The sequence below is a fragment of the Castor canadensis genome, chromosome 4 (assembly GCF_047511655.1).
Source record: "Castor canadensis chromosome 4, mCasCan1.hap1v2, whole genome shotgun sequence".
NCBI classification, from domain to species: Eukaryota; Metazoa; Chordata; class Mammalia; order Rodentia; family Castoridae; genus Castor; species Castor canadensis.
In genome coordinates this window covers 163498194-163511038 of record NC_133389.1, presented here as the reverse complement: position 1 = coordinate 163511038, position 12845 = coordinate 163498194, and the positions used below count along the sequence as shown (strand labels likewise).

General features: G+C 36.7%; 1 protein-coding gene across 1 annotated transcript in view; it reads left to right on the top strand.

Moving 5' to 3' along the window:
* Abca12 (ATP binding cassette subfamily A member 12) overlaps positions 1 to 12845 on the top strand; it is a 172886-nt gene that overhangs the window by 40797 nt on the left and 119244 nt on the right. Inside the window, exon 3 of the mRNA XM_074071660.1 lies at positions 11130 to 11283. Coding sequence (XP_073927761.1) covers positions 11130 to 11283 — 154 coding nt within the window. The remainder of the gene's footprint in view (positions 1 to 11129; positions 11284 to 12845) is intronic.

Genomic DNA, 12845 nt, shown 5'->3' with positions numbered 1-12845 from the left:
TTGTTTTGCTCAGCATTGTATTTTGCAGACTTATCTCCATTGGTTTATGTGGCTTGAACTTACTGTAACTATGTATACTCTAGGAATAGGTATATCACAGTCTATCTGTGATCTTTACATGAACACTTAGATTATTTTCAATTTGTTTCTGAAAATATTGTGATGGATATTCTTTTATGTGTCTCCTGTGCACATGTGTATGTTTTTCTAGGATGTATACTTAGAATTAGGCACATTTTAAACTTTGTTGAATGTTACCAAATTCCCCGCCATGTGATGAGTTTCCAAAGCTCCATAACTCTTCAATACTCGGTGATGTCAGATTTAAATTTTTTCCTAATCTGATAGATATAAATGCAATTTCTTGGCTTTAATTTGCATTTTTCTGAAGTCTTTTCAGAAAAAAAACTTTTTCCTTAGAAAAATAGGGAATATTAATTGCTATACTAATTTTTAAAATTCATACATTTGAACTGTACAACTTAGGAAATTACCACCAAGGAATTTTGCTGTTATTTTCCCCCTTAATGAGACAATGACTTTGATGAAAAGTAGTTCTGCGTTGTGAGGAATAAGGTCAGTGATATGTTGAAGGTTATGAAGCAAGTCATGGGTCACATAAATTGTCTCTTTTGTTTGGCAGAGGTCTCGGTAAGGGAATCTTTGGTTTAGGAGAAGAGCCAAGTCTGACAAGAAGATGGGGTTGCCACCTGTCAACAGTGCCGCTTGAAAGAAAAGGTTGCAACACACATTTTCCACTGGCAGGTTGTCACACGTATCATTTGTAAATAGACAAAATATGAATACCAAAGACCTAAATATTACACAGGCTGTTGAAGAGTGATAGGATCCTGAACCAGAGAACAAACTTCTCCAGTGAATAGACTATCTGTTGATTAGAGAAGTTGTAAAGCTTCTGCCCTAGGGCCTTTTCCCCTACACGATGATCCCACAATGTACTTCATTGGCTTTTATTTTTGCAATATAGCACGCAAAATCCTAAGTGATAATAAGTGACTCATATTTCTGAATTCAAAAGTCATTGTTAGTAACATACCTCAATAGGGGTAATTACTGAAATTCTTTTCTCCATATCCTTACTCTTAATGGGTTACTGAAATTACATTTTAATTTCCAAACATAATTTTTTATACTAAGTGCTTAATACTTCAACTTGCTAATTTTCTTTTATAGGAGATTCTTTGTCTTGTAGCAATGTGGATAGAAGGATGGTCCAGATTTTTTTCCTTGCATAAGTAAGGAAATTAATTCAAGGTAAAGGGTCACCATTACAAAATAAATCATTCACAAAGCAAGGATTTTTAACTGCTGCTCCTGTCTGGTATTTTACTCACTAAAGTAATTCCTGAAAGTTCTGCCAAAATGGAGCTCCTGGCAACAACTCATAACACTTAGCTAAGTTTACTAGAAGGGCAAAGATTTGGGGTAGAGGTCAGAAACCACCTTTTTTGTCTTACTAACACCCAAACTTTATACTACTTTGATTATCTTGCCCAGTATTCTGTATACCAGTATGACAATGGAGCTCCAAATTGGCAGCCACCCCTGCCTAAGTGGTGAGGACTTCAATCTCTCCCCACTTTGCCTCTTAGCGACAAACACCTTCAGTCCTCCCTCCCCATTAAGAATGGGTCCCTGGGATAGCAAGTCACTTTCTTTGATGCTCCTGTACTGGTGGGGGTGGGAGGAATCTTCTAGGAGGCACTGAAGTAAAGGTCTTGGTTCTGATCCATCTGATTTCTCTGTAGATAGGGAAAGCCATATCTATTCATTTATTTAATGGACATTGTGAACTGGGTAGATGGTCACATTTTTGTAGCTCCTTGTGTTGTTCAGGATATCCAGATTCAAATTTGTTATCATCCTCCAGTAACACTCACAGACCTATTGTATGGATTATTGGGCTGGCTTTATTTTTCCTATACTTGTTTGTTCTCATTCTAAGTTCCTCATTATCTCCCATTATGGAGTTTGTAGTTTTGTAAGCCTCCTCAAATCCTTTTGGAATGAAATTCCCTTCTCTAAGCAATGTTTGAGATCATTTTGCTGAGGGACTCCCACAAATAGTGTGGCCACAACACACAGCTGCTTACTGAAGTAGCATGCTTAAGCCATGTTAGGGAGGTGGCAGTTTATAAATAAGTACTAATAGGTCCACATATGAAACCTAGATTTTTTTTTTATGTAAGAATTTCCCTCTTAGGGAGAAAAAACAAGTTTCCAGTTCCAAGTTCCTTTTCAGCTGGAATATGTGGAATTCTAGATTAAGGCACTGTCTCACTATGCCCCATGGAATACTCATTCCTACTATATTATCCAGTGCTACTTTTTAAAAAAAGAGTAAGAAAAAAGAAAAAGGAATTGAAAAGAAAAATATTCTGTGATCACACATGTGCAAATATGGAGCTAACTAAAGTTATTCAGTTTTTTTTTAACTACAAAACTTCTCAGCATCTTTAACATGCAAATCTATTCCGGTTTTCCCAGAATGGGAGATAAAGTTTAGTTTCCTAAACTCATCTGGCCCCAGAGCCTGATTTATGGAAATCCCTGATGCTCCCCCACTCTCCACTTCCCTAAATCCAACATCACATTGGAGATCAGAGTAACAGGAGAGGAATTAAATCCTCTATTCCTTCTCTCCTCTCAGGCTTTTGTGCATTAACCGCCTAGATCCCTGGGTGATCTGCAATTTGGTTAACCATTATTGCACCACTCTTCTCACCAGTCAGAAGAGAGAGATGCCATGGCACTGGAGGAAGACCACCTTCCACAGAAGGCCCTTCTTCACTAAAGGAAGACTGTAGGGGGCAGTGGCTCAAGGGAGGGGTTGCAACACAGTAGGACTCACCCCAGGGATCAGCCCAATGGTTCTCACTCCCAGTTCCAGGTCTTTCTGAGATTAACAATTGTCACAGTCATGTTCAGTGTGTTTACACCCAGGTAAGTGAGCCCTTCCCAAGGCTGGAGGGAATTTTTCTGATTAAATGCATACAAGAGAATTAGAAGATTTAAGTTTTAGCCAGAGAATATCCTATGATGAAATGAGGATCTAGGGTTCACTTTTTCCTCAAAACTTCAATTTAGGGAAAGTAGTTGTTAATAATTGGCTTGCATTTGGCCAGAGCAGGATTTTAAAAAACGAAATTGTTAATCTTTGCTACTAAAAAAGCAGTTTTCAAAATGCAAAGTGTTAATTCCCATTGAGATAAGACCCAAAGAGCCTTTTCACCTAAAATAAGCCAGGGATCTTGATATTTTTGCCAAGTGGGAATATTTTTAATGGTATAGGTGAGATCTTTATTTTTAAACTTCTCCAGATTCAACCCATGTTGGAGTTCATTACCTGCCAATGTATGTGTTCCTGTTGTGTCTTCTAGCCTTGAATTAGGACATTTTGTTTAAAATTTAAGTAGATCAGGCCATGGCCTTTGGAACTCATCACACAGCAGGGTCTCTGTGATATTCAGAGAGGATCAAGGTACATTCTGTTCTGGAAGCTCAGTAATGTGCTATTAGGTGGCCCTTGGGGATGATCATCAGTTCAACTGTACATTTGAAGGTCTGAGGCAACAGGCAAATGGACAGCAAGGACCTGAGTCCAATTGCCTTCTTAAAAATAATCCTCTTCCCTTGAAAAGTAAAAGACATGAAGAGGCAAGAATCTTTTCCTACTATATCTTTCTTATGGTTCCATAGCCAGAGTCCCCAAATTATCCCCATAGGAACACTTTTCATACCTTTCAAAATCTGTCTGGCTGTGTACTCAACAACAACTTTGAGGATGTTGGAGATGCAAGAAATATCCCAGCATTGTAGGACATTGGGCCAAATGATCCCAAGTTTGCTCTTATTCTCCGTGACTATAGACACTGGACCTGTGTTGACGGTTAACCTTCTGAACATAAGACCTCTTGGCTCACTGCTCTAAGTGTTGGGCATCTTGCCTCAGCTCTCACTGCCAACTACAGTCTACATTTTTGCCAATGACTTTGAACTTGGAAAAGCATCTATTCTATGAAGCAAGACTTGCCTGGGGAGAATTAGGGAGAATGTGTCATGCACCACACCCACTGTGCACTCAGTAATTGAAACACTGTACTAGTTGATACAGGTACATATTATGAATTACTAGGGAGAAAGACACACCATGCAATACTCCTAACCATTCTTTGGCTCCAGGCACAGAGATGGGAGACAAGGTTGAGCAGCAAAGCCTCAGCCACGGAGTAGTAAATAAGACAAATGATGCAACAGCAGCCTGACGAGCAGTGGTAACGCATGGTTCTATGGGCCTGTTGTCTTCAATGATCATTGTACCTTACACAAGCTTTATCTAATTAATCTTCCCTGTGCCTGTGAGGTGGCAAGGCCCATTATCCTCAATTTGGCAGATGTGGAAATAGAGATTTAGAGAGGTTAATTTACCCCTTGTGATTCAGTGATTCAACAGCAAAGCCAGAGTATACCTGTTTTTTCAGCTCTCAGACTGTTTACTGCAAGTATAAAGAAACAAATGTCATTGTCATATATTGGATAGTTGTAGATCTGTCTCTGGAATTTTATTGTTCGTGTGATCTTGAGCAAATTATTTGATCTCTATTAGGTCAGGTTGTCTGCCAAATGAGTATAACTCCTGCCCTACCTTTCCTACAGGATTATCATGGAACCCATGTGCAATGATGTAGCCACATTAATTAAAAAACCATGAAGGATTTTTAAAAGCATTGTTTTACTGTTTGTTTTCAAATTCATACTTTATCTATATTCAATATTTCTGACAGCTCAGGAAAACAATAACTTCTACATGCATTTTACTTAATAAAAGTTTGAAAGTGTGATGAATTTGCAAACCAGGCACTTGCTCTCTCACTCTGCTCTTGCCCCTTTTTCCCCCACTTCATAATAACTCAGAGTTACATTTTTTAAAATGTTAAGATAGAAATTTTCTTTTTTAAGTAGAGGAATGACCCTTATTTAATACCTTACTCAGAGTTGAGCACACACTACTTGTTCAGTAAATATTTACTGAATAGATGATGAATGGCTTTGTTTGTAGATATAAATGCAGTGGTTGATATTGGAGATGTCAATGTGTATTAGTTAGATTTTCAGAAAAATCAACACCTAAATAACCTATAACAATAAATATTATTGATTTTATCAACCAATTCTGCCTACCCATTTTTAAAAGGCACATGAATAAAATGCAGAACTATCCATTGATCTTACAATAGCCATTAAATTGCTGTCACATTGGGACAAAATTTGAAGGCTTGTTCTACAAATAATACCTTAAAGATATATATGGTATATATATATATATATATATATATATATATATATTAAAGTTCTAAATCAAGCAGTATTCCTGTGAGCCCTAGGAGTTTATTAATTCATTCATTGATTAATATGTTTAATTGTTGTTTAAATGTCTTGAGCATTGTGTTAATAACTATATTGGAATTTTTCTTTCTTGCAATAAGCTTAGCTTTTATCCAATTTTTAAAAAAACTGCAATTTTACTGAGTCAATGTCTCTGTTTGGAGGTTTAGAATCATGTGAATTGTAACCCTAGGCTAAGGTCACTACAGGCCACATAGGTGCCACAACTCTTATTACAAGAGATTGGAATTAGAAAGAGTTAGTGCATCTGATTTTACCTGCTGGTGGATGTCAGAACAGGACAGCTCCCATTGGGACCCAACCTGATGCTCCATGTGGACAGTCCTTGTGAAGGAGATCAGGGATAGCTGTTTAATTTAAAAGGCCAGGTCTATATCATTTCCAAGTTTAATTATGTCTTTAGAACTGTAATTGAGAGCAAAATTTGCCTGAAAACTACAAGAGTAAAAAAAGTCTCATTTAAAAATTGTTGCAAATATGCTGTCAAGATTCATTTTCTTTCTCATATTTTCTTTATCTATATTTGAGTGTTCAGTTATTCACAGATGATGTTTTTGGATCTTCTTGTCTCATTGACTGTTGTGGTGGTGTGTTGAACACTGTGGTATTCAGCAAGAAGACTTAGCATTTGCATGATCAGAAGCCCTCACCCTTGTCAGCCAATGTGAATCTAAGTCTAAAAAGCTGAGAAAAACATAATGCCCTAAATGAATAATTCCATATACTTTTAATCAGAATTTTCTTTCCAAGAGTTATCATTCATCTCTTCAATGGAGTAAAGACTAAATTCTTCTCACCTAGAATACAAAAATACCACCTATGTTGGGTTCTGACCTGTTTTGAGAAAAACACAAAGAAACACAGTGGAAATTCTCCACTTCTACCATTGCTATAATATCTATAAATGTCACCAAGGCAGCTTGCAGAATATTTCCTGAGCCTAATGATGTCAAATGAAGGTAGCTTCATTACTAAAAAAGACTGTGACATTTCTTCCTTCAGTATAAGAGTAAATGGAAAATAGCACTTTGCTAGACAGTGCCAGTAAGCAACATGCTCCCGAATTTATTATAGAAGTGGGTATAAATTCCCACTGAAGTAAAAATTTAAAAAATGAAGTAGGAAGGGGGATGTTGGGAGAAAATGCATTCTTGGCTATATCAATGAGTAGAGTGAGGGTGAAGAGGAAGACAAGGGAGTAGCAGGAGGAGAAGGGAAACGAAGAATAGCAGTAGAGAAGCAAAAAGAAATAGAGGAAAAAGAATGTGTAGTAGATTAGATTCAATGAAGGAAGAGGAAAAGAAGGATGAGGGAGAAAATGAAAACATGAACTAGGCAGGAGAGAGCATGGGATGAACGTTAGGAAAGGTTATTCTCTCAGGGGACAGGAAACTATAGCCCATGGGTCAAATCCAGCCAACTGCCTGCTTTTGCAAATAAAGTTTTATTGGAGTACAACTAGGCTCATACTACAATTGCAGAATTAAGTACTTGTGCTGGAAACAGTGTAGCCCATAAGCTTAAAATATTTATCTGAGTCTTTCGAGAGAGTTTGCCATCTAATCCAATGGTTCTCCAATTTCAGTGTGCAGCAGAGCTACCTAGAGGGACTGCTAAAGTACAGATTAATGAACCCTATCCCCCAGACTTTGAGGACCTCCTGATTGGGGAATGTAGGGTGGAAGCAGAACTCTTTTTTTTTTTCAGTGCTGGGATTGTACCCAGGGCCTTCTGTGTATTCACAGCACACGTTCTACCACTGAGCTACAACCCCTGAAGTTTTCATTTCTAATAAGTTCCCCAAGTGATGCCAATGCTGTTGGTCAGAATACCACACTCTAGCAACCATTGCTTTAATCTTTATAGTATGTAACACTAATATTGTTTTAAGTAAGGATTTAGTGCAATAAGAGAAAGGAAAATCAAACTTGATCTTGGTTTGAGTCAACTCCCAAAACAACATTGGATGGTATCAGCGTTATTATGGGACTGTGTCAATGAAGTGGACTTCACCTATTTTCGGAGTGTGACCTCTCCCCACCCATGGGTGTCTGACCTCTGCCTCTGCCTGGCACAACTGAGAAACAAAGCCATCAAATGTTTGGGATTTTTGCTTCCATCCACCTTACCCAACTTCCAGACTAGCTTTGAGTCTTCTAAATTTTTATTCCCTGAAATTGGCAGGTCTTTCAGGAGCTTTTCTCCTGGAGTTGGGCGCGAATGTTGTTCTGGGTCTGAAATCTTGGAGCATCACTATGTCAAGGATTCTGTCCGGCTTAACATCCTGAGATTGTGAGAACTGGTTTTTACCTGCAAGTTGAGCTGTGGCTTGCACAGTCATGATCTTCCTCTATTCGTTTCCGTAAGTCTGTGCTGTGGCTGAGAGCATGAGCATCCAATTATTAGCCATAGGTTTGCATTCTCTATGCTTGGGAGTTTTGTGGAAGATAGATGTTTCTCTTTTTCCTTCATCTTAGCACTTGAGAATATAAAAGGAAGCATTATTTTTTAATCTGAAAGTGCCAAAGATACCTTCAGAATAGAATAAGTTCAAGTTAAAATTAGCAGCTCTTTAAAACATGTGATAGTTTGATTCCCTATTGCTCTGAGTGGTTACTTCCTTACAAGCATAACCAAGATGGGTGGAAGATTGAAAAATCTATTTTCTGTTCCTAAGATTTATTAGTTCCAAAGGATTTCCAGCCTTTGTGAAAAGTTGATGTGCATGAGAAAATAAATTATGGGTGTCAGAGAAAGATGAATGATGTAAATGCATGTTACATTCCTGCCATAATTCTCAGGATACAAGAGATGCTTAATAAAGCAGTGTTAGTTATTGTTGTTGCACGGGCCCCCCTTACCTCTATGAATGCACAGTCCTTGGCTAAAAGAAGATAGAATATGTGAAAATAGAAGAATGAAACCTGTTGAAATTGTTCTAAGAAGGGGGAGAGGGGAAGAGAGAGAATGATGGAGGGGTAAATCTAACTAAGATATATTGTAGGCACATATATAAATATCACAATGTATCCCCCTGTACAACTATTATATGCTAATAAAATATTTTAATAAAATAATAAAAGATGATGGTAAAGCAAATTATGCAGGAAGTTTATACTCTGCATGGCACTGTGTGAACTCAAACTTGTGCATACTTGAACCATTTCTCATTTGCATGATCCCATTATGATAGGTTAAATATTGGTTATCAAAAAATTTGTGCAAAGCGTTGACATCTGTACTTTCAACACCCTGGAAACTTACTTTTAATGGAGCTCTGTGGTGAATTTTCCCATAAAGCAAGCTTATCCTCTATAGATATCACATCAAAAAGAATGTTATGAGTTTAAATTCCTTTAAATTCTTCTCCAATAATTTGCAAATTGCAATCAATGCCAGGAAAGGTAACATTGATGCAAAGTGCCACTTTCCTCAACCTTTTTTTCCATTACATTTTTCCTCTCTTCCCTCTGTTCATGTTGTAATATAGATTTTTTTGACTCCCCTTGTCTTCAGCAGTGCCACACTCAGCCACACCATAGATAGAGTGGCATAGAACAGAGAGATCATCTGGTCATCTCTTTCTGTTGTACTTCTATCTCCCTCCCATTCAGACACACCAACCTCTATGTTTGAGATAGAGTAGAGGCAAGCACATTTGTAGGCCGATCCTCTGAGTGAGTGGCTGCAGCTGGGATCTGTGTAAGAGTGGAACAACAGGGTGAATTTCTATTTCCTTTACTTATAAAAGTCTTGTACGAAGTTCACTGTAGCAGAAATTTGCTAAGAGGGATGATGTGAAAAGCTAACAGACCATTTTAGTGCTCCTCTCTCGTTTGTTCAGGAAGCTGCACTGCAAGGAAGACATTGATGGGAATTATTTGTTTATTATTGATTCACTGCAGTTTTCAAATGGGTTTAATATTAGGAGAGGCACCAGTCTTTCTGGTATCGGAAGGAAGGGCTGCTTAGAAGGTACTAGTGATTAGTTCAGTGGGCTTAAGTTCTCTCCAATATCTCCAGAGTTTTCAAAACTTGAAGCCATATAGTTATCAATTTCTGTATTATTTTCCTATAGACACTATAATAAATGATCACATACTAAGTGGCTTAAACACAACAGACTTTACAGTTCTGGAAGTCTTAAGTCCAGAATTTAATCTTGGTGGGCTCAATGTCAAGGCTTGCACGTCTTCTAGACTATAGGGGGAAATCTGTTTTCTTGCCTTTTCTAGCTTCTACAGGCTGCCTGAATTCCTTGGCTTTGGGCTATTTCAAGGTCAACAATATAGCTTTATCCCAAATCTCTCCTTTTGCCCTCTTTACTTTTATTCTGACCATCTTCTCTATGCCCCATTTCCTTTACTTTTGGTTCTCTTTCTTTATGCAGGTCTGTATTTAAATTACTCGGATCAAATTTCTTTTTTATTGTTCTCTCTGTACACTAATTAGTATATTAATGAGTAACCATGTTGCTCCTACCATTATTTAACTCTTTTCTTCTTTCTCTTTAAGGTGAAAAAAGATCTGTTCTGACACTCTTCTTAAATAGATTCATGAGGAAATAAGGTTTTTTTTTTCTTGTTAGTTTTCAGTTTGGAGTTTTCCTCATCATTTCTAAACCTTCCTTTTTGAAAGTTCATTGTCTCAATATTTTCCCAAAGAGAGAAATCTAGTACTTTGATATCAAATCTGATTTTGAAAAGATTTGTATTTCATAGCTTGCCAGCTGTATTTCCATTACCACATTTTATAAAGAAAATGTCAAAGTAGAGATTATGAAAGCCATTACTGTCACAGTTCTTGATTCCTATGACTAATTTGGGAGGAAATCTTCATATTTACCTATATCACTTACCAATGATTTTTAGTGGGAAAAATGTTGTGTATAAAAGAAAATTAAAGGGCCCAAAATATTTCTTCATATCTCAAAAGTTGGCTGCATTTATATTCACTTTGGTGTAAAAGTAAATATGTAAATTATGAAAAAAAGAATATACAAATAAAAGTAAACAAAAATCATGTGAAATAGACCATGAAGATAAAAATACTACTAAATTTTTCGTAAAAATCTTTCAGGTTTTTTGTGTACATGTATTTATGTATATTTGAAAAGGTTGTGATTTTTTGTTTGTTGGTTGGTTTTTGAGAGGGTCTGGCTATGTGCTCATGATCTCTTGCTTCAGCCTCCCTAGTGCTAAGATTACAGGTATGTGCTGCCATGTGTAGCAGATTATAACTATTCTGTTTATAGTGTCTTAAAATATATTGTTTTCTAATGTATTACTTTTGATGATATATTATAAGCCTTTTCCATGTTGATTCACATTTTTATTAGCTGCCTTTTATTTTATCTTATGGATATTCTGATTTATTTTTAAAACACTTCACCCTAGCAAACATTCTTGAAACTTCATTTAAATGTTTCCTTAGAATAAACCCCAGGAAGAGGAATTCATAAACAAGAGGTATTTTTAAGTCTTTTGATTCATTCTAGCAAATCTAGAAAAATCAAGTTAAACAAATACCCTCTAGGCTTGCTCCTACTCCATGGTCAATGTTAGTTGCAAATATGGAGCTAGTTTGGTGGTCCCAGGCTTTACTAAACTGTAATTTCACAAAATGGTGTTATTACTACATTTCTTTCTCTCCCTAGGCAAGCATGTGATAGTGATATAATTATTATTGTTTTTAAATTTCAGGTTACCTCGCACCTCGAAACCTTCCTAGCACTGGATTCTTCCCATTCCTACAAACCTTGCTTTGTGACACAGACTCTAAATGCAAAGACACACCATATGGGCCACTAGATCTGCTTCGTAGGAAGGGGATTGATGAAACACTATTTAAAAACAGGTAACAGCACTGCCCAAGTGTGTTGAGTCTTTCTGAGAGATGAAAGCTTTTCTCCTTATAATAATCTATACAGCCATCCTATGAATATGTACAACTTTATTTGTATGTCTATGTGTATAATAATGTAAATATGAAAAAACAATGCAAGTGCAACTTGGAAACATTTATGATTATATGAGATTGAGAAAAACCTATTTTGGGTGAATTTCTGAAGTTTTGCTTTTTAAGATGACTGCCAAGGCACTTCTACTTTGCCTCCCTCAAAGATTCTCTATGCCACCTCACACTATCAATGACACATTGCTCTAAGACTCAATCACAAACATGAGGTAAGCATCTGGGCATCATTTGCAGGAAGAGTGAGGTATTTATATTGTTCTGTGTGGTTCTTTCAGATGCCATAAAAACTAGGAAATGCAAATAAGAAAATTAAGGGCCTCAAAATTCGAAGTAATGAAGTTGGAAGTACACATAATTAAATGGTGACCTTTAAATGAGGTTAATGAGTATTCTGTTTTATGGTGTGAGAAGCAGCTGAAGAATGAAGACAGAGAATCTACCATTTACAACCTGACCAATTACAACCTCAATTTCTCTTCCTGGATTGCTAAATCTAAAGAGACTCCTAAGAGCCTACCTTTCTGTAGAGCTGAGAAGAATGTTGTAACTTTGAGTCAACCAGGAGATAACTCTGTTAAAGATTTTTTTAAAAAGTGTCTCTCAAGAAAAGATTATATTTACATATAACCAGACATATTTGCTTTCCAAACTTGAGTACTACATTCCTTGGCATGGACCATAATTTCTATTTTAAGAGTGAGCAACCAAAACATGTGTAGCATAAGATGTAAACATCAAGAATTGTCAGGGGAAACAACTTTGGACACATAATTGTTGGGTTGCTAATTGGCACTGGTTTTGTTGTTTTAATAAGTTAATTATATTTGATGTTTAGAACAACTCTGATGTTCATTCATTCATTTATTAACTTATTCAAGAAATAATGACTTAGATAATTCTGTGTGCCAGGCACCATTGCAAGGACTGTGATACAGAAATGAATGATAGAAATTTGTCACCTTGCTGTTTCTTGCATTCTAATGCAAGGAAGAGGAAGCAAAAAGAAAAAACCAAATAATTAGCATAATGACCTGATAATAATTGTGCTAGCAAGAAAACAAAGTAGGTTAAAAGGTAGAAGCTGAAAAGTAGGGATTTAATAAAATTGCAAAAGAAAGTCTCTATTAAAGTAGAGACCAACAAGCACAAGGGGAACCCTCAGCAGTTTGTGAATATCTGGAAGAGAGTGTTGAAGGCAGAGAAATGATCCTGAGGTGGGGATAAGCATGATGATTTAGAGAAGAAAGTCAGCTATTATGGCTGGAGCATAATGAAGGATGATAAAAGTGGCAGGGGACATGTTGACAAGAAACTCAGAGATAGAACAAGTAGACTCAATCATTAAGGGAAATCCCTTAATTTGTAATTTTTGGTGTAGTGAGAAGTTATCGGGAAGTTTTAAGCAGGGAAATGACATGACTTATTATAAGGACAACAGGTTA